The 21,830-nt window shown below is 37.2% G+C and overlaps 3 protein-coding genes and 1 long non-coding RNA gene across 5 annotated transcripts in view; 3 read left to right on the forward strand and 1 right to left on the reverse strand.

Moving 5' to 3' along the window:
• Positions 1-7,929: 7,929 nt before the first annotated feature.
• LOC109165520 (serine-threonine kinase receptor-associated protein-like) lies at positions 7,930-11,745 on the forward strand. Its single transcript, XM_019314327.1, has 6 exons — positions 7,930-7,972; positions 8,039-8,177; positions 9,437-9,518; positions 9,657-9,832; positions 10,104-10,241; positions 10,502-11,745. The coding sequence occupies exons 1-6, from the start codon at positions 7,930-7,932 to the stop codon at positions 10,506-10,508; spliced, it is 585 nt and encodes a 194-aa protein (XP_019169872.1). The 3' UTR covers positions 10,509-11,745.
• Positions 11,746-12,063: 318 nt separating this feature from the next.
• Positions 12,064-21,830, reverse strand: part of LOC109165530 — a 52,581-nt gene continuing 42,814 nt past the window's right edge. Inside the window, exon 4 of the mRNA XM_019314338.1 lies at positions 12,064-12,762. Coding sequence (XP_019169883.1) covers positions 12,064-12,762 — 699 coding nt within the window. The remainder of the gene's footprint in view (positions 12,763-21,830) is intronic.
• LOC109168211 (protein SIEVE ELEMENT OCCLUSION B-like) lies at positions 17,041-18,845 on the forward strand. The gene is made up of 3 exons (XM_019317256.1): positions 17,041-17,561; positions 17,713-17,835; positions 18,092-18,845. Exons 1-3 carry the CDS (start codon positions 17,346-17,348, stop codon positions 18,764-18,766), a joined length of 1,014 nt encoding a protein of 337 aa, XP_019172801.1. The 5' UTR covers positions 17,041-17,345; the 3' UTR covers positions 18,767-18,845.
• On the forward strand, positions 19,578-20,137 carry LOC109168243. Of its 2 annotated transcripts, none has more exons than XR_002052036.1 (4): positions 19,578-19,615; positions 19,746-19,825; positions 19,918-19,977; positions 20,068-20,137. It is a non-coding gene; the product is annotated as an uncharacterized LOC109168243 (long non-coding RNA). The 2 variants fall into 2 exon arrangements; XR_002052037.1 differs by having other exon boundaries at positions 19,578-19,609.

Here is a 21,830-nt window from a genome sequence, read left to right on the forward strand (position 1 = left end):
ACAGACCACGGTTGCACTATGAAGATTGATAAACATTATTTTAGTGTTATTTTAAATAATCATTTTATAATTAATTCACAATAATTGATTAATTTTTATCTATTTTTATTTATTATTGTTATAAGTAGTTTTTGTTAATATTGTTAATTTAATTTTGGGTTGTTTTTGTTTTTTTTTTTTTTTTTTTTTTTTTTTTTGGTGAGGAAAGAGAGGCTACGCCTCAGATTAAGAGATTCTATGAGAGCTGGCCCCTCCCGCGTCACGAACCAAGAGGGGGATGAGACCTTCCATCGCCTCTGTGAACACCCGAGTACCCCAGTCTGTAGCTTGCGCAAAGTTAGCCAAGAAATCTGTGCAGTCATTACCTTCCCTGAAAATATGGTTGAAAGAGATCCCCTCAAAATTGGGCACCAAGGCAAGACAGTCATGCAGCAAAGTACAACCACTATCGTCCATATCCATATCGCCATGTTAGAGGTCAATGATGGCTTTAGAGTCCATCTCCACCGTGACCTGACGAATCCCCTTCTCGAGACAGAGCCGTAGACCCTCCCTTAGGCCCCACAGCTCAGCCACGAAGCTATTGGCTTTACCAATTTTAGTGGTGAAACCCCAAACCAAGCCTCCCAAGTTGTCGCGCACCAGACCGCCTGCGGATGCAATGCCCGAGTTACGTTTGGCTGCTCCATCCGTGTTAAGCTTGTACCAACCTTGGGTCGGCGGGAGCCATTGAACCCAATCTGACCGTGCTTTGATCACTTCCCCTATCTTCGAAAGATCAAACAGCTCTTTAACCTGAGATTTAGTCCATTCGACAGTTGATAAGGGGCTGATCCGCTGTTGTGGAAAGACCCATGCATTTCTGTTTTTCCAAATTGCCCAAAGATTGAACAAAAAGTGGGAAGGCCAGCCGCTATTCTGATGGATGGAACAATTTCTTCTGATCCATTGTTCGACTGTCCAGTGGATAGGGAAGCCAAAATTTATTGGAGTCTCCGAGAGGCGCCACGTCGTCCGTGCTGCGCTGCAATCCCAGAGAAGGTGTCTGATGGATTCTTCTGCTAAGCTGCAACAAGAGCACAAGCTAGAGTCCGCAAAGTGTCTCCTCGCACGTTATGTGTTAGTCAACAGTCGTCCTTTGAGAATGAGCCAGAGGAAGACTTTGATTTTTTCCCAACACTTCAGCTTCTAGAGCCAAGACCAGTCCATGCTATCTTCCTCAATACCTGCAACACAAGCGTAAGTAGATTTCGTCGAGAACTTACCTGTGTCGCTATTTGTCCACCCAATGGAATCTCTCTTTCGGTCATCGAGCGGAATCGGGATCGCACGGATGTTATCAACTATGTTTTCCGGGAGAATCTCCTGTAACTTGGGAAGATCCCAGGTTCTATTCTGGAGGATGAAATCACTTACCGTGCAAGACCCGAGCTCCTTCGGGATATCGATATTCTGATCCAGGCCGATCGGCATGCTTCTAACCCACCAATCTTTCCAAAGATTTATCGAGTGCCCATCGCCAACTTTCCATACCGCATTGGAGATGACCGTTTTCCTTCCCTTGATTATGCTTTTCCAAGCCCACGAAGCATTTCCAGGTACCGTGGCGGAGAAGAAGTCACAGTTTTTGACGTACTTGTCTCTCATAACTTGTATCCAAGGTTTATCCAACTTACCACACATCTGCCAGGCGAGCTTAGCAAGAAGAGTTTCATTGAAGTGGCTTGCTTTCCGAAGACCGAGCCCACCCAAGTCACGTGGTTGGCACACTTCGTTCCAGTTAACCAAATGTATCTTTCTTTTTTCCTGCGTATCCCCCACAAGAAGTCTCTACAAATCTTATCGATACTATCGCATGTACCTTTTGGTAGAGCCAGGGCTTGCATAGTATAAACAGGGATAGTCGCCAAGGCCGATTGGGTCAAGATTCTCCTTCCCGCAAGACTAAGAGAGTCACGCTTCCAACCTGAGAGTCTCTTCTTCATCTTTTCCAGAATATACCCGAAAGTATCTTTCGTAACTCTTTTCTGCAGAATAGGGATTCCCAAGTATTTCCCCATGTTGTCAGGCACCGAGATCCCCGCAATCTCACCTAGGCGTCGCTTTACCCTATCACAGGTGTTAGGGGGACAAAAAATAATAGATTTATTAAAGCTGATAGACAAACCTGATTGGCGTGAAAACTTGTCAACCACCGAGAGAATAATTTTGAGTTGTTGTTCATAAGCTTCCCCGAAGAGGATAAGGTCGTCTGCGAAGAAAAGGTGAGAGATGTTCGAGCTCCCACGTGCCACTTTGTAGGGTTTCCAACTTCCAGAACTGACCTCCTCTTGAATTGCCCAAGAGAGGGTTTCCATAACAAGAATAAACAAATAGGGGGCCAAGGGGTCACCTTGTCTGACCCCCCTACCCACCCCAAAGGCGGGGAGCTTACCTCCGTTCCAATTAATAGATATAGTGCTTTCTTTGAGAGAGAACATGATCAGGGAAATCAACCGATTCGGGAAGTTAAACTTGCAAAGGACCGACTCAAGGAACCCCCAATCCAAGTTGTCGTAGGCCTTGTGGATATCCAATTTGAGAACCATGAAGCCCTTCTTGCCCTTGGCCTTAGACATATTGTGAACAACCTCTTGAGTCATAACAACATTATCAAGAGTAGATCTTCCCGGGAGAAAGCTGTTTTGGAACGGGCCCACCATTTTCTTCATGACTGGTCTGAGCCGGTTGACAAGGACTTTGGAGACAATCTTGAAGATCACATTAAGCAAAGTGATTGGCCTAAAATCCCCTGCATTTTCTGGGCAATCTTTTTTTGGGAATTAACGTCATGTAAGCTTCCAACATTCCAGTTGGAACGGTACCTGAAATGAGACACGAGTTAACGAAATTCGTTACCGAGTCACCAACGATATCCCAGTAATGCCGGTAGAAGGCTGCTTGGATCCCATCCGGGCCCGGGCTCCCAAACCGTTTCATGCCGAAGACAGCGTGGCGGACCTCATCCACCGTAGCATACCGGATCAAACTTTGTGCTTGCCTGCTATTGATATTACGCCCGCTCCTAAGGTTAGGAGTCTCCCTCGTTGTGTCTTGGTTCCTGTTAAAAAGGCATTTAAAATAGTTAGTGATATGGTCTTTAATGGTTTGGGGATCGGAAATCCACTCACCGTTAATTTTTAGCATGGTGACCCTCGAACGATTCCTTCTAACTAAGGTCGCCCTATGATAGAATGTAGTATTTTTGTCACCATCCTGAATCCAGTCTTTACGAGATTTTTGGTACCAGAAAACCTCCTCTTGTTTCAGGGTATTATTGAGATCATTAAGAAGAGTTTTTTCGAGCCTTAACAACCCCTTATCAGAACCGTAGTTGGGCGAAGCCTGGATCCCCGCTATTGTTGCTAGCGTGTTTTTTTTTCCTGTGAAAGATATTCCCAAAAGTTTTGTGATTCCAATCTTTAGACAACTTAACCACGTGATCAATGGCGCTTGAGATATTATTTGAGAAGGAGCTCCAGGCTTGATGCCAGATTCCTTGATAGTCATCTCTCAAGAGCCAAGCCGCCTCAAACCTCAACGGTCTCTCTTTCTTAGGTGGTGGAGTACCCGCGGCACTATCAAACTGGACAAGATAATGGTTAGAATGAGTACAAGGCAAGATGTGAGCTTTTCCTTCATGAAAGGACAGCTGTGCCTCCATATTCCAGAGAACCCGGTCTAGCTTCCTTCTGAGCGTGACCCTCTCCCCCACTTTCCTGTACCATGAGAATCTGGACCCAGAAGTCCCAAGATCCATGAGGCCTCAGTCATTCATCGCGTCCAAAAACTTATCAACTGAACTGACAACGATCTCCCCCATACCCTATTGATCTGCTTGCCCTGAGATGTCATTAAAATCACCAAGGACGACCCATGGGTCTTGAAAGGAAGTAGAGTAGTCCCTGCAACCCTGCCAAAAAATTTCTTTCGCCCTACGATTGGGTCTAACATAAGCAGAGGAAATCCGAATGTTTTTACCATCCCGCCGCGGAATCAAAGTGTGGATGGTCTGAGAATTGTGTTCGACCACAGGGAGCGGAACACGGTCTTTATTCCAAACTAAGAGTAAACCTCCCGCAAAACCGAGAGGATCAACCATAAAGGAAGAACAAAAGGCAAGCTTATCAGCCATTTTTAGTTAACCATCAGCCGCCTTAGTTTTTGTTTCCAAGAAACAAAGCGCGCCAACATCCGGCATTTTCAGGAGATCCCTAGCATGCCGCCTAGTACCACCACTCCTCACACCCCTGCAATTCCAGGCGATAAAAATCATTGAGCAATAACGGAAGTGGAGGGATCAAGATTACCGCTTTCCTCCGGAGCGCTATTCAAGTCCATAGGTTGGACCATGTCAGGCGAGGGGTGGCCAAAGATGAATGTGCCAGTGCTAGACGAAGCAAGCCTCGATGTCGCAGTGATGGAGCCTCCGCCATGGGTGTTTGCATTATTTGAACCCTTATTACTCCTCTTAGAAGGTCCCTTTTTGCTTCCAGAAGAGCTGACTTTGTCCTGTTTTCCAGAGTCTTTTTCCACGCGTGTTACTCCCTGCATGGCAAAAATATACTTAGATTGGTTTGGAGCTAAGGGGGTCGTATCCTTACCAGACATAACCGCGGGTGCTTTGGTGTTTCCTTGGTCTTTCGATTGCGCCGGCGGGACTGTGTCGCTCGTAAGGGGTTGCTCCGAAACTTCTTGCAACGCTGAAAACATGTTGGAAGATTGATCCAAGCTCTTTCCTTTTCCCTTCTGCGCCATATTAGTCGGCTTAGCTGATGACTTTCCTTTGTCCATTTGTGTGGCCTTTGGAGGAGCTTTCTTGGCTTGCTTCCCCTGATTGGCACATTTGTCTTGGACAATCATCCATTGGCCATACCTCTGCATCTCAGTCGGAGGTTGCGTAGCAGTGGCGACCGGAGTCTGAGTTTGCTGTGCAGTTTGCTCCATAGGGGCATCGGCTTGTTGTTCAAATTGCACTGCAGTCACCGGAATGTTCTTTGGGCAGGCATTAGACCTATGCCCTACTTCACCACACTCGAAGCAAATGGTGTGCAGCCCTTCAAATTCCACCTGCTGAATCATGTCTTCAACGATGATCATGGACACGAGTGGCTTCTTGAGATCGATTTCCACAGCAGCGCGAGTGAACCGTCCCTTTTCTGTTCCAGTGATGGTTTTATCGAGTTTCACCGGAGTTCCCACTTGAGTCAAGATCTGTCGGATTAAATCTTCACGGAACAATTCCAATGGGAGTTTCGGCAACCTTACCCATACCATCATCTTCTCCACTGTGGCCTTCGCAGGTTTGAACCTCGGTGTCCACCGTTGAGGCACCACATAGTGGTTGGTTACCTTGTAGGGGCCGCCGACAAGGACGTTCATGCAATCTCTAGCCCGATCAAACCAGGCGACGTACCAGTTATATCCCAAGTCAATCAGTTGGAACTTCCCCTCAGTATTCCACATCCTGGAGAGGTGATTGAGGAGAAAATTGAACGCAATACGCTTACCAAGGAACTTGAGCGTTAGGGCGTTTCTCCATGGCTGAACGATCTCTTTGCGGAGTTCCTTTGAGAAAGTGACCACCGGGAGGCCCAACGGGTTCGCCGGAGGAACAACTTCTTCATTCAAGACTGCCAACACCTCGTCACTGAGCCAATCACCGTTGTCAGCCTCCATCATCGTATCATCACTGGCTGTTGGAATAGCTGTTACTGCATTGGCGAAGGATCTCTTTGTCGCCCTAAACCGTTTGAAATTCCTCCCTGTGTTGCCATCAGGCGGGGTGCCGGATACCGGCTGAGGATCCGCCGGAGTCTGCATGCGGAAGGAAAGAAGGTAAAAGGTGGATCGCTCCCAGACTTACCAAAAAGAGGTCAACGGTCGAGAGCATTTTTTGGGTTGCTTTTGTTATTAAGTTAGTTCTATTATTAAAATTGTCAGTCTAATAATTTATTGGCTTTAGATTATTATTATTATTATTATTATTATTATTATTATTATTATTATTATTATTATTATTATTATTATTATTTTGGAAATGATTATTATTATTAAATTGTTATGTTATTATTATTTTATTATTATTATTGAATAAGAAAGGAGAGACGCAGAGTGTTAATCGGCCATGGAGGAGCGTAATCCAGAATGAGCATCGGCGTCAACGAGTCCGATTCCTTTGGAGGATCCGGTTGATCAAAAGGGATCTAGGAGGAAGTCGTTGAGCCTGCGGAGTATAAGTAGACGGCGTCTTTGAAGAAGAGGATATCGATCGATCTCTACCCCAAAAATCTTCTCTCGGGGATTGACCTTACGGCTCCTCCGGCGGTGTTGGGAAGCTCCAACTCCGGACCAATTTCGGAGGCGGCGGCCGTGGGCTTCAACAAATTATTTGGGCGGCAGATTCCGGTCGACGGCAAAGCAAAGAATTCTTTAGCAGCCTCAAACTCTTCTCCCGTTAATTTTTGGGACAACAATTTTCTGGTTCAATCTGCTTAGCTTTTCATTACTCTCTTCAATTTGCTTAGTAAAATTGCATTGTTAATTTTTAGGATTGCCAGCATAACTTTTTGGTTTGGCAACAAAGTCTTTCAATTTGTTTAGGCATTTCTCCAGTTCATCAGTATGTAGTGCTGCAACATTGGATTCATCAACAACACAAGTTATTTGAAACTTAATACAGTGGGTTCATGGATGGTACTGTTTATTGTTTGTCTACTTGGGTAATATTTATTCTCTGAATATTGAAGCTTCATAGATATATCAACAGCACAGGTTATTTGAAAATTAATATAGTGAGTTCATCGATGGAACATGGTCCAAAAGAGCTTTTGATAATTGTTTATTTAATTCTTATCTTAGGGTATTGTTGATGTGTAGCAAAAATGAGTCAGGGAGAGTGTACGGGTGTGTTATGTCGTCCTCAAGGGGATTGGGGGTTATGACACGCAATATGCAATCGCAATAAACTAGGCACTAGCATAAGGAAATCAACAAGAAGCTAAGCAAATCATAACGAGATTGAGGCTACGGTAACTAAACAAAGTAACACAAACACATATTAACAAGATGTAAATACGAAATGAAGAAATAGGACTCAAGCTAGGGAGCATTATCATCTAGATGCTTCAACAACCTACGGATTAGGGAGAACAAATAACAAAGAGTCAAGTGGGAAAATGCACGTAGGTATCCTAGTTTACGAACCACTCTCATGATTAACAAACAAGGATTTGCCCCACTTTCGTGGTGAATCAATTCCAAGTCCATCAAGCACACAAAGCATCTAAAGCCCCCAATTTTCCATATTTTCGTAGGAAGAAATCAGGTCTATGCAAGGGGTGACTTGGATTCATCACCCAACTCTCGTTGAGGCAAGGAATCCTCCAAAAACAACCTAATGAATGTGTACATCAAACATTAACAAGATATAAATACAAAACCTTCACAAACACATGAACCCTAGCACTAGTACAAAAAAATCAAAAAATCGATTAATTCGCGTCCAAAGTTAGAACTTTGGACGCCTAAAGTGTAGTGCGGTGGCATTTTTATAATTAAAATGCCACTATATAAATAAATTTTTATTTTTATTTTTTATTAAATATTATTCGCGTCCAAAGCTCAGTACTTTGGACGCGAATAATAGAATCCCATTTATCACTCGCGTCCAAAATGGCTAACTTTGAACGCGAATAATAAAATCCCATTTATCATTGGCGTCCAAAGTGACTAACTTTGGACGCGAATTATTTTTTTAATTCATAAAACCCTAGAATAATAGAATCGCATATTGATCAGATCTCACGCGTAAACCCTTCATCCGCTCCGATCAAGCCGTCCCCGCCGTCCGCCGCTCGAATTCCCCCTCTCTCTCTTCTCTTCGCCCAAATGTCTGAGACAGCGATTGTAACAGAGTTTGCCGGCGCTCTTTGTAGTTCGTATTTCTTTCAAGGAACTACGCAGCCTCTTCGTTTTCACACGCACTCCAGTAGCTGAGACGCTGCCACCTCAGCTCTTCGACAACGTCGCCACCGCCGCTGTCCTCGTCCATCCGTCGCCGGTCCTCCACTTTCTCATTCGTACAGCAGCGCAGCAAGTCGCCAGTCCTCCACCGCGGGCGGTTCTCCTTCATACAAGTTAGTTCTATTGTAATTCCATTTATTCCTAAAATGTTTGGAAAATGCTTTACACATTTATGCTGTGTGAACTCAGTAATGTTAATTGATGAATTTGTGTACTGCTCTGTACATTTCAATTGTTGTGGCACTACTTGTTTTCAATTCGATGCTCACCAACTGTTTGCTAGTAGTTCAGACAGAATGTGCATACAGAAAAAATGGATGATGTTCATTTTGCTTGAAAAAAAACTGGATTCAACTGTTATATTCTTTAGACTTTGCTAAGAAATCTTAAGATAGGATTCAACTTTTTCTCTGGTTTGGGTGTTCTATCTCCTTATATCGTCTGTGGAGTTTGATTCCATTTTGCTAGTAAAAACTTCATTCCTTTTAGTTTAGTCTCATTCAATTTTTTTCTCGTGGTGAAATGCGTCTGAACTTTCTTTGAGAACGTTATATGGTATACATTTTTGTTCTGCCATAGATATCCAGCCAATGTAACTTTTAGTCATTGTTGGTTAAGGTAGTTGTTGCCCTTTCTCATGCTGCAATTTTTGAAGAGTCAACAAAGGCTAGGGATCTTCTTATGAAGAAGAACATTGCCCTTGATCCATGCAAGCACATCCTTGATGTTATAGAGAAAATGAATTCTTCACATATTTGTGTGTACATAACATAAATAGAATGGCGTATTTATATGGATAAAGGTGTAGTTGTGTAGATAGGCTGGCCAATCACCAAAAGACTACTTGGGTTAAGAATTTAGGATTAAGTTCTACTCCATTGGCCTTGATCTATTGGCGTATTTTTTTCTCATTAGAACGGAGAGATTATGTAGTCGTTGGACTTTGATGAGACTAAACCATAACATTTTATTGTATTATGCAAAACCATTGGCGGGGAGTAATTGGAGCTAGCAACCACTGCAGAAGCTCTTAAAATACTTGATTCTTGTGGTTCAGATGTAATTGAGCTAGGAGTTCCTTATTATGATCCACTTGCTAATGGGCCAATTATACAGGTTTACCAATATGCCATAGTATGTGGAACTTAATAAGTTGAATAATGATTATATATAAGCTAAATTTGATTCAGCAATATCTATGCCATAGTCTAAAAATAAATAGTAGTGGTATCTTAACCGTTGTTAGAACTCATTAACGTGCATATTATCCTTTGCTGACATGTTGATTGAAGAAATATATATATGGTGTTAAGTGGCATAGCATGTTCCTCTATTGTCTATCTCAGTCTTTGTTTCTAATCTTCCCACACAGGAAAATTTGGGATGCATTGACCGGTGATGAACTGCACTCATTTGAGCACAAGCACATTATTCGAGCTTGTGTTTTCTCGGAGGTATGTATCTCGGATAACTGTAAGACTGTAGCATAAGGTGCATTCCATAGCTGGTGGATCTGAGTAGAAGGGATCCTTCTGTTTCATGATCATTTATTTACTATATCTTGTCTAATTTGTTTTACCTATCTGGTTCAGGATACTAATTTTCTACTGACTGGTGGAGTTGAGAAAATTCTTCGAATATATGATCTGAACCGTCCAGATGCACCTCCTAGAGAGGTGGCTAAGTCTCCAGGCTCAGTGAGAGCTGTCTCATGGCTCCACAGTGATCAAACAATATTAAGTTCTTGTACTGATATGGGAGGTGTTAGGTATATTATTTTATAAAACACTGACCAGAGATTGTCTGGCCCTTAATTCTTATAAATGACTTGAGTAAATATTTTGTAGCATCTCTAGATCTTTTCCTCTTCATTTTGGTTTAGTTCGAGTGTTAGAAAGCAGTATATTGCTGTCGGAACACATCTTATAGTCAACCCTTTGTTACTTTAGAATGCTCTTCAGAAAAATCTTGATTTAAAATCCCTATTGCAGGTCTTGAAACTTCCCTTAGTCTTACAAGTATAAACTTGGGTTTTGCAGATTATGGGATGTAAGAACTGGCGACATAGTCCGTACACTTGAGACAAAATCACCTGTTACTAGTGCTGAAGTGAGTCAAGATGGTCGATATATAACTACTGCCGATGGGTTCAGTGTTAAGTTTTGGGATGCTAATCAGTAAGTTACACTGTTCCTTGCATTTTGTAGCCTGCATTATATAGGAATTAGGAAATGAGTTCTGTTACCTTGCCACATTGATTAAATTATTATATGTAGTTCCAGTTTTAGTATTGTTTAAGCATGTGAATTACTGTCCTGCCGGAAATTATGGTTCCCCTTGTTGGAACTCCCAAGTATATATATATATATATATATATATATATATATATATATATATAAAACCAAGTTAAGTTATCCCTGCCTGGCCTGGGTTACAGGAATTAAGGCATCAAGTGAGTTTAGTTCGTGGCGTTGCGAGTAATGTATTCTCAAAGATGGGCACCTCGTTGAATTATAAGGTGGGCACAATGATAGAGATCCCAAGAGCAGCTCTTGTGGCTGATGATGAGGTATGTTTAATCTCAATTTGAGCGGTCTTAATTAATTGAGTTGGGAAGTTTAGTGATGAAAAGAGTTGTAAGTGTCAGATAGCAAAAGAGGCAGAGTTTTTCTCGTTTGGGACTAATGATCTCACACAAATGACATTCGTATATAGCAGAGATGACATAGGAAAGTTTCTACCTGTATACTTGTCAAAGGGCATTCTTGAACACGATCCCTTTGAGGTATGTATAGTATAGTATGACTTCAATTCCTAGTTGCACGTACTTTTACCTTGATGATCACAGATCCATTCATCAGGTTCTGGATCAGAAAGGTTTTGGGCAGCTGATCAAGATTGCCACCGAAAGAGGCCGTGCTGCTAGGCCAAGCTTGAAGGTCAGTCACTGTAGGCTGTGCTTCTCACATCTTTTTAATTTGCCCATTCATCAAACTAAAATAATATTTGAACGACACAAGACTAGTTTGAGATTTAATATTTGGGTTTATAGAGTATCAACTATTGTTTTGTGCTTCATATATATCTTTTGCTTTTTTTGTTGCCTGGGGTTTAAATGTTGGTGATATTCTATATTATGCATCTGCTCTTTTTTCTCACTTGGACTGATGGACCATTTCATGAGTAAGCTTCACCTCAAATCCCTGATATTTTAACCTTCTTTATGTGATTTGAGAAGACATTTTAAAAGATCCATCGAGAGTATGATTGCCTCTAAACCATATGCATGGTCTGTTTTATAGTTATTTGGTCTATTCTGATTGTTATGATGGACTGATGGACCATTTCATGTGTAACAAAATATTTGTTGTTTATGTCCAACCTCTTTATATGAAGCCCTGTGTGTTTCCCTCAAACTGAGTGTCATGGTGTTGTGTTCAATTTTGCATAAGAGCTTGTGATGGAGGCCAAGAAGGGAAGAAGATGATGATAAGAAAAGAAAAAGATGGGTGGGAGATTGATTTCTCAGGTGATAAACCGCCTACACCATTGCTAGACACCATCAACTATCAAGTGCATATGAAGAACCTATCTACACTGGTATATATAGTAGTACACACAATTACACAAACCATTCTTCATTAACTTTCATGATGTTTTACTGTTAATTTTATGGGCATTTTGTATTTTAGAAGTGCTCCGAATTGCGTGATCATTTCTTTGTGTTCCTGGTTTTATTTCTTACCTTTTAATTCTTTATGTTTATCGTATTATCATAAACCGACACAATTAAAATGGTATGTTAATTGATTATTTAAAAATCAAGTAAAACTTTAATTCTAAACTTGCATTCAAGACTCACGGCACACTTTCACTTACTTATTATTACAAACTCTTGTTTCAATAATATACTGAAAAAAAAAGATCAATACAATAGAGAAATAGAGTAAACGACTCATTTTAACTTTCCACACAAGCTAACTAGCTAGGTGCAGCAAGTCAAAATAAGTTGTCGGCAGTGCGGCCATCCTTTAGTTTCTTTAAAATGGTCTGTCCGTAGGTAGACCATAGGAAAGCTAAGAAGAGTCGGAATTGAAGAATGATTAATGCAACTAAAGTCACACCGGCACATACCCTCAAAGCAACACGAACCGATAGAACAGTGTTACCAAACACCAGATTAACCGTGGTAATAAACGAGCCCATCATATACATAACGGAAGATAGCAAGGTGTTGATGCCCACGATTAGCTTCCAGGGAAGACTGTGCAGGAAATCTTCTTCGGCATAGCGCGAAATTTGGATGGACAAGAAGAGCAGGAGAGAAGGAACGGCCATAAAGAGAGAGAGACTATTGAAGATATAAAAGCTTCTGAAAGCATTCTTTCTGGAGAAGATGGGGAGGCCCTCATCAATGGAATCTATAATTGTGCCATTACTTGAAGCATCATTATTCACGGTAACAATTGTAGCGTTAAAGCCACCACCATTGTTGAGCCGTGGAACTGTAATAGCAGCGGCAAACGCCACAGTAACAATGAGCGCTGCTACAATGGAGCATGCGGTTGCTGTCTCCTTCATCCATTTCTCTCCTTCCTTTTTCAAGTCCTTATGCTCATCCGTGAACACCATCTTTGGTGATTTCTCATCTTTATTTCTCAGTGATGAGAAATATGGCGGTGCAATCTTTTGCACTTCCTACACAATCAATCAATCAATCAACTTAACTAGGCTAGGCTTATTAAGTAGTCTGGTTTCTTGGTTCGAGAAAAATTTAGGTACTTACCTTAAACCATAGCAGCTCATGCTGCATTTGAATAGCTGCACCAGAAAAAATACTTCGGTTCCAGTTGAGTTTGTGCGAAGATGCCAATTTCCCAGCCGAATGCACAATGGTCGTCTCTTTCATCCACTAAATCATACTTAAGCACATTGGTTCCACAAATAAGGTTATAAACATTTAGGCTGCGGTTCTCTACTGCAATGTGAAGTATATTCCTCCCACTTATGTCTTTGTAATAAGCCGTGGCGGGATATGCTTCCACAATATTTTGAACCACCTCTTCAATGTCCAAGTATGCTGCTTGAATTATTGCTTCTTTCGCGAGTGAAGCAACTTGTGTGCCATTTAGGGTTTTGAGTTTATCGCACAAGCATTTTACAAGCTCCACTGCTTCTTTGTGCTTCAACATTAACTTGTTTTCCTCTACACTCATCTTCGACAATAACACTGAAAAACATATATATGAATATTAATTAAATTAAATGAATGAAAATTAAAATATACTCCGTATATAATAACCAAAAAAATAAGTATATATATATATATATATATACTACTCAGTACTCATCAGTACTCACCATATTGTAAAGTTTGCCCAAAACTTATACTAATTTTGTCGAAGATAGGATAATCGTATTTGACTATGGCCTCCAAAGGAGATGTTTCCTTGTCTAGTGTCCGATGACAAGTCAAAGCAGGGTATTTATCAGCCAACTCCTTTGCCACCACTGAAATTAAAATTAAATATTCATTTTTAATATAGTAAAAATTATTTTTACTATACTGAAAATTCATTTTTAGAACTAAAAAGTCTCAGACAGTAAAAGACTGGGAACAGAGTGACGATGAGCAAATAATTGAAGCAATTAGTAGAATTCGTGCATTGAAGCTATGCTTTGGTTCATCATATCATTTCTCTACGGTATATAATTCTGGATTACATGAAAATTCTGGTGAGCACATTAATATACTTTGCTGTTATTTTGTTTCTGTTTTTGATTTACATATACAATCAATTCTGTTGATACCATACGGAGATAATTAAGAAGATAACACAACACTGATTCCATGCTTTAATTTTCCCTTTCACAATCCATTCATGTGAGAGCTAGGTATGAAGTTCAACTAGTGCAGCTGAATCTGTATGTATTGCACTTTAATTTTTATTTGTTGTACTAGTGTATTAGTTATCAAGAAATCGAGAATCAAGAACATGATATATAGAAGAGTGGAGTTGAGGGAAAGTATAAAAATTCATGTAAAGTGTTTTATATGTTTGGGCCACAAAATCAATATTACAATGCTTTACTTTATCACTGAGTTCTCCTTTAGATACATAAATCTATATCTACCTCAGCTCCATCTTCAATTCTGCTCTTTTCTTCTTTTAATTTTGTTTGTTGTTCAAGCCTCCAAAAAGCTTTGCTAATAAATTTGTATGTGGACCAGACAAAATAAAATTTGTATTATATATATGATGATCATGAGGAGTTTGTTCATTGTTTCTCAAGAATAAGTAATAAAAGTAAAGTAACGAAAGAGACTGGATGGGAAATTTTTCAAAACAAAAAAATAATACTATCCCTAACTTCCTTAGTTATTCTATTTTACTTTTGTGTTTTTGTATGCAAGAAGACAAGCTTCTCATATAATAATCCAATAATGAAATAAAAGATTATATTCCTCTTTGGTTCTTTTCCTTACAGTGAAGCAAACTCAATTAATTCTTCCACAAGATTTTTAATTTTTATATTATATAAGAACTACATTGTCATGACCGGAACCAATCTAACTAAACCTTAATTTATTCTTTTTTCAAAGAGTCAATTCTCCTCTTCTTATCTTACCTACAAGACATGGCAACCCAACCTCTCTCTCCGTCAAGAACAACAATTTCACAACTACAAATGACTCATGTTGAAGAGAAGATTATCACAGAACAAGTTAAGGATACGCATAATCCGAATGGTGGCATAGATGTTGATGCAAATTGTCTTCTCAAGTTTGTGGAGGACATTTTCAATTTCAATGTGGTTTGTCAATATACTTGCATTAAATTATTTTTAAAATTATTTTCTTGACAAATATATAGATTTAGTTACCATTTATATATATGCACCTATAGTGAATGAATTTTTATCATACAATCACCTAAATGCAGCGCATATAATACAACTGCCAGCATAATGTTATTATCAATGTCATCAAGTAAATTTACATCGAATAATCATAGGCCAAAGAGAGATTTCTTAAATTTTCTTACTATTCATGTTTAGAAATAGTCTCATTCTTGTTTTCATCACACTAGCTTTGTGTTAATGGAGTATATATGAGTTTAGGTTCCTCTAGAAGCAATGCAAGACAGGTTACAGTTACAAGAACACATCCAGAAAGAGATTTCATTTGTTGTTTTACAACTCTCTTTTGTGGTATGGTATATATAAATCCTCCATTCATCACACAATTTTATATGAGTACTAATTAAATGATGACCTTTTCTTTTAAATTTCATTCTTATTTTTAGATAGCCTTCACTTGTGTAAGCAATGATGATAGTCACTCAACTGCCATTTATCTACTAAGTTTGTTGTCAAAGTATATGTGGCATGCTAAGGGACTAATGTTACTCGCATGTTTTGCAATCATCCCAGGGAAATCTAAAGTTGCTTCTCAATCATGTCATCGGAAAAGACTATCCTATAACATGGGTGCTCTAAGAAATAGTCTAAACTCAATGCTATCCCCTGACAATGAAGTTTTTTTTAATGACTCAATAAGATCCATGTTTAATCTCTCCAAGCTTATGACTGAGCTTCGACATTCATCGTCAATGTTTTTGGCGAATTACTGGATGGCAAGAAGTGTTGTTGCCTATGCTCACTTCCTTATTTTGGGCCATGAGTAAGACCACTTGATTTAACTTTGTATAAATTAAATTACATATATTCTGGCTTAATCTAATTTTTCAATAATCTTTAAAAATGATTAATTGTAATATTTCGTATAAATATCTATAAATAATTTTTTGAAAGACTCGTTCTTTACAACGTAATATATGTTCTATTATACTTTCTCAATCTTGCAACCACCTATTTAAAATGGTTATAGAAGTATCATCACACTGGTAGTTGACAATATCTATAAATTATTAATACAATATAAAATAGAAAAATATTTCAAAGCATTAATTTATACATTGCACATTAAAACGTGTAAATTGGGTTTAATTAACTATTCGTAAATAAGTATATTGAAGATTTAATACAATCCATATTATTTTCGCCTTCAAAAAGTATATTGAAGATTGATTTATTGAAGTTTGTTTTTAATTAAATAATTAGCCATATACCAGGACTATGTGGTCTAATAGTACCCGGGTTGGACTTCCATTTGGAAGATTATGAGTTCGAGCCTCAGTGGAGGCGTTATTGGTTCTTTGTGTTTCAGCAGGTTGAGAAAGTATATGAACAGATACTACAATGTAATAGGACCAGTAACTTTAAAAAAAAAAAAAAAAAAAAAAATAATTAGCCATATATGCCCTTATTCTTCAGGCCACAAAATCAGAAGATAATGGCGGAACTGTCAAATGTATCCACCAAAATCAAAGAGATTCTGGCTTCCAGCCTCCCACTACTAGGTTGGTTTAATATTTTATTTTAATATTTACTTGCGAAATGTTTATGATTATAATTCATGTATAATTATGAATATCATATAATTTCTGGTGCATATGAAGTTATTATAAAATGACTGTAAAAGTTAAACTTTTTTATGCAATCAAATAATCCTAAATTTTTCTAATTAAAATGATTAATTAAATCCAAAACTACAGTTCTTTTATTAAATAGATTTGACCAAAAATCATAATTTAGCAATGAGATTAATTTTAGTTTTGTGTATGCAGAGGCAAAAAGGGCAGAAGAAAATTATCAAGCATTGTTACATGCTTTTGATAATTCTTTAAATATCTTGGACGTTCTTAAATTGATATTCAATGTCAAAAATAATAAAGAGAAGTCAATTTTTTTTCAAGAGAAAATGAAGCTAATTACGTACCACGATATGGACCATATGGTGCATGTATGTATAAACCTTTGTTTTTACTTTTCTTATCATATAAGTGTGAAACACTACACCTTATCGAATGACCTCTAAATATCTTTTATATTAGACAGACTTTAGACTTTTCTCATTCAATAGGATTAGATGAGTTTGAATGGAACGGAGTGCTATTGCTAATATCATCCGGCGAACACTTCCCCTTTCATGCATATTATGCGGCGGCGGCCACAGGAGTACAGATGATTTGGGTTCCAATTATAAATGATCATATACAATTAACTACTACTGTGTATTGGATTCAAAAAAATGGATTGCACCAGAATTTGTAAGATTTCTTAAAGACAAATGCTTCTCAACTTTTCAAGTTGGAGGTGACCCTATTATCATTTCACTGGACAAACGGGGAAGATTGGTTCATTCTAATGCACTGCACATGACATTTACATGGGGATCTCAATTATTTAATGAAGAGAGAACAATGATATCAAGTGATATAATGCCTTCATTAGAAAATGAGTTGAGGGAAAGTACTTCTGGTGCTGACCGTGTGATTGATGACATTGACAAACAAATACATAATTTCGCTAGAGAGGTCCGCAAAAAGATCAATGTTTGGGTGTACGACATCAAGATGAAGATGAAAAGTTCGGTATGTCTATCTTATAATTAAACTCTTACTCACTTATTATATGTACATGTCTAACTTTATTTATTTAGAAAAAGAATTTCAATAAAAAAATTTATAATTTTAGAATTCAACCATTTTATACAAATACAATAATATTTTATATATTCATCAGTTTCGTTCATACAATTACACGCGTGAGATAGAAGAAGAGCTTTGGCTTAAAGAATCTTGGAATCTTAAGCTTGTAGTAGGAACGACTAGCAACAGGACATTCAAATCCAGACTACACCAGTGGGTAAGTAATGAGTCCTCATTTTCAATTCTAATTAATTAATTAGTGGCAATTAACTACAACCTAAGCTAAGCTAAACTGCATGATATGCCTACAGCCTACTATACACTACAATTCAATTATCTTAGCTTGTACGTCCTCTCATGCTTAAAACAAAATTACTACTCCCTATTCAATAAATATTTTTTATTTTTAAATGAACATTCAATTAAGCATTATTAAAACATTATATTGTTCTGTGTATTTTTCTTTTGAACAGATTGATGATGATGAAAAGTACATTTTGTTATGTGGAGGCAATAACATTAAAAGAGTTCTAGAATTTGTACTTAAAGTAAAAGAAGTTCGTTCCAAATTCCAAATGAATATGAAAATTGCATACGTTGGAAGAAGAAGAAAAATTATTGAAGAGGTGAGTAGAGCATGTGATTATGCATTTACACGTTATGAGTTTAAGTCGTTTTGGGCACGACTTCATAGCGTGGCCTCATCTAGGATCCAATATTTGTGTAACGTTGGAGTACTTGATGAAAGGAGTGATGAAATTCTGCAAGGACTCAGAAAATTATTATCTTATGAAGATGAATGCACAACAATTGGATCATGGGCTTTGTTGGGCAAAGGGAAAAGAATAATTGCATGTGATATGGGAGACAAAATGTTAGGAGTCTTGAATGAGCATGAGAAATGGAAGAACATTGAACATGCCAATGATTTTGAACAAACATTCAAGGATTGCTATGAGATGCTTAATACTTCTTCTTCTTCTTCCAATCAACACTCTTGTTGTGCTCTCAATTACTCATCTAATTTGGATAAAATTCCAGAGATTGTGTCCTGCTTTCAATGTGACCAGAACATGCATAAATTTGTCACTTTCTCCTGTTGTCATGACCTGACTAATTATTTATATTGTTACCAGGATGGAGACTAGAAATAATACTAGAGTTTCTGTTCTACTTGCACTGGCTGTTAGAGCTTTTGTAGTAGTCTACATGCATGTATTATATATGTTTGTACTTGTACGTTCATTGTTGTAATATTATTCATTGAATATACATACAAATTAAACTTTTAGTTTGTTCACGTTTTGAATATAATGTACCAACTAGAATAATAGCATTAGAAGTGTATTAAATCTGTATCATCAGCCTGAGATGAAAAGGAGAATCAGAGCTTCACCCCAATCCTAGATAGGCAAAATTCCGTCATTTGTGATCAGTTCATCAAACCCCTGCCCTCTTGCATTTAAGAATATTGTGGACTATAAAATAGAACATTTGTTTTTAAACCGAAAACTAAAAATAAAATAAATCAAAATGGATAGATAACTTAAATTTATAATATTTCCAGTACATAAAAGGAATAGATATCCATCTTGTATCATCTGAAAGAATGGTGGGTTACCTTCTAGATTTTTCATCCAATTTTTATATGTTGGACGCTATTTTCGACAAAAAATTAGAGTTGAATAGAAATTCCCACGAATCTTTTTTCTGCTCTTGCATTTGGTGGGAAATAATTGATTTTCAACAGGTGCTTCATATCAACTACAAGGCTAATCTGATAGTTGGATTGCACATTAATGGCTACATCATCTACCAAGATTTGACCATAAGAGATAATAATAGCACCAATCATGCATGGGATAAGCATTGAAGAGGGTGTGCAGAATTCACTCAAAAAAAAAAAAAAAAAAGACGCTGATTATATTGGAGGACTATATATATTAAGAAAAGATTAAATGATGAGGATGAAGATGATGGACTCAATGATGGTGAGAGTAAGTCCCCAATATTGGTTTTCTTTATGATGAAATACCATTTGAAAAGCGCTGACAAAACTATCTTATATATTACATGCAAATTCAAGTAACCTTAAATTTTGTTTCCTTTTCCCTATTGACTGTGTAGAGAGGTCAGCTATCTTGGAACAACTTGATTCTCATGGATCACAGGTTATGCAACGTGGTCTGGTGGAAGGACAGGAAGATGTGAGATGCATTCAAATCTAGCCAATTTGATGGATGGACTTTACTTGTTCTTGTTCACTCAGCTACTAATTTTGTCTGACATTCTTTTGCAGAGGCAAAAATCCAAGAAAGAAGTGATGGAAGAAATCATTTTGAAGAGTAAATTCTTCAAGGTTGGGATGGTTGATCACTTTATTATATTTGCACAGGGGGATAGTTTGACTATTTGAGTTTATAATTTGGTTTCAATTTTTTCCTAATAGGCTCAAAAAGCAAAGGATAAAGAAGAAAATGAGCAGTTGGTTGAAGAATTGGACAAAGATTTCACATCCAAAGCATTGGTTTCACTTACACAACCAGACAAGATTAGTGCTCTAAAAGCTCTTGTTAACAAGAGCATTCCAAATGACAAAGAAAAGAAAAGTAAAGAGGCTGAGCCTCAGAGAAAAGATTATTCTTTGCAAATGAAGACGAATCTTCTGATAATGATTCAGAGAGTGATGAGGATGATGATGAAGATGGAAAATCTCAGACTGTAAAAGACTGGGAACAGAGTGATGATGAGAATGTTGGCACCGATTTAGAGAATTTTGGTGAGGGTGTAATCAAAGAGTCAAAGGTTGAGAGGAAGGAAAAAGATAAAATAGATACTGAAAAATCTCAATCACCTTCGAAGCAGCATTCAGCTCAACAATTACAAGGAGATTGCGAGGTAGTTCTCATTTTAAATTGTTGTGTGATTTGAATATTCTCTTTGTCAACAAATCACTCAAGTAGTTAATATGATTTACTTTATTAATTATATTTTTAAAATTTTTTCATGGTATTAATAAAATACTTGGTAAATAAATATATAGCATTATTTTGTATTATAACTTTGATATTTAATTAAAAAATAGTGCACAAAAAAGACAATAGACAATGTAGTGAATATAATCAATTGATGAATTTGAATGTATAGAATTTTTTACATTGGAGAAATATAAAGACAATATAACGTAACTAATAAAATTATTTCTCTTAATTAATTTATTGATAATGTGAATAGTTTTTTTTAATAAAGGCATTGTAGGGACAATGTAGCAAATATAATTAATTGATGAATTTGAATGTAAAGAATTTTTATATTGGAGAAAAATAAATACAATATAACTAATGGAATTATTTCTCTTATTTAATTTATTGATAATAATAATTTGTTTTGAATAAAGACATTGTAGACACATAATTCTAAATTAAAGAAATGCATATGTATTATTTTTTGTTATAGCTACTAAATTATTATTTTTATATAATTTAATAAGAGTAAAATAAAGTACTAATTATGCCAACTTTGATTGGGATGAGGTTCAAACCTAAGACCTTTCTTATCGAAATCAATGAGTAAGTTAACGGTGAACTAACAGAAATTAATGGAAAAGTTAACGGAAAATCATATTCATTAAGGATAAATTAGGAAATTTTAAGATAAAAAATTAAATCTGATCAATCTGAGCCATTCATTTGATTAAAAAACATGACCGCCATTTTTTCTACCCATTATAGGCCTAACTCTCTTGGGCTCTTATTAGTATAGTAGATATATATATATATATATATATATATATATATATATATATATATATATATATAGAAGAGTGGAGTTGAGGGAAAGTATAAAAATTCATGTAAAGTGTTTGCATGTTTGGGCCACAAAATCAATATTACAATGCTTTACTTCATCACTGAATTCTCCTTTAGATACATAAATCTATATCTACCTCAGCTCCATCTTCAATTCTGCTCTTCTTTTAATTTTGTTTGTTGTTCAAGCCTCCAAAAAGCTTTGCTAATAAATTTGTATGTGGACCAGACAAAATAAAATTTGTATTATATATATGATGATCATGAGGAGTTTGTTCATTGTTTCTCAAGAATAAGTAATAAAAGTAAAGTAACGAAAGAGACTGGATGGGAAATTTTTCAAAACAAAAAAATAATACTATCCCTAACTTCCTTAGTTATTCTATTTTACCTTTGTGTTTTT

The sequence above is a fragment of the Ipomoea nil genome, unplaced genomic scaffold (assembly GCF_001879475.1).
Source record: "Ipomoea nil cultivar Tokyo-kokei standard unplaced genomic scaffold, Asagao_1.1 scaffold0317, whole genome shotgun sequence".
NCBI classification, from domain to species: Eukaryota; Viridiplantae; Streptophyta; class Magnoliopsida; order Solanales; family Convolvulaceae; genus Ipomoea; species Ipomoea nil.

Coding starts and splice junctions, on each gene's coding strand:
- LOC109165520 (XM_019314327.1), top strand. CDS start 7,930: ATGTCTGAGACAGCGATTGTAACAGAGTTTGCCGGCGCTCTTT. Junction 8,178..9,436: donor GGCGGTTCTCCTTCATACAA/GTTAGTTCTATT, acceptor CTTCCCACACAG/GAAAATTTGGGATGCATTGA. Junction 9,519..9,656: donor GAGCTTGTGTTTTCTCGGAG/GTATGTATCTCG, acceptor TATCTGGTTCAG/GATACTAATTTTCTACTGAC.
- LOC109168211 (XM_019317256.1), top strand. CDS start 17,346: ATGACATTTACATGGGGATCTCAATTATTTAATGAAGAGAGAACAATG. Junction 17,562..17,712: donor AGATGAAGATGAAAAGTTCG/GTATGTCTATCT, acceptor TATATTCATCAG/TTTCGTTCATACAATTACAC. Junction 17,836..18,091: donor AATCCAGACTACACCAGTGG/GTAAGTAATGAG, acceptor TCTTTTGAACAG/ATTGATGATGATGAAAAGTA.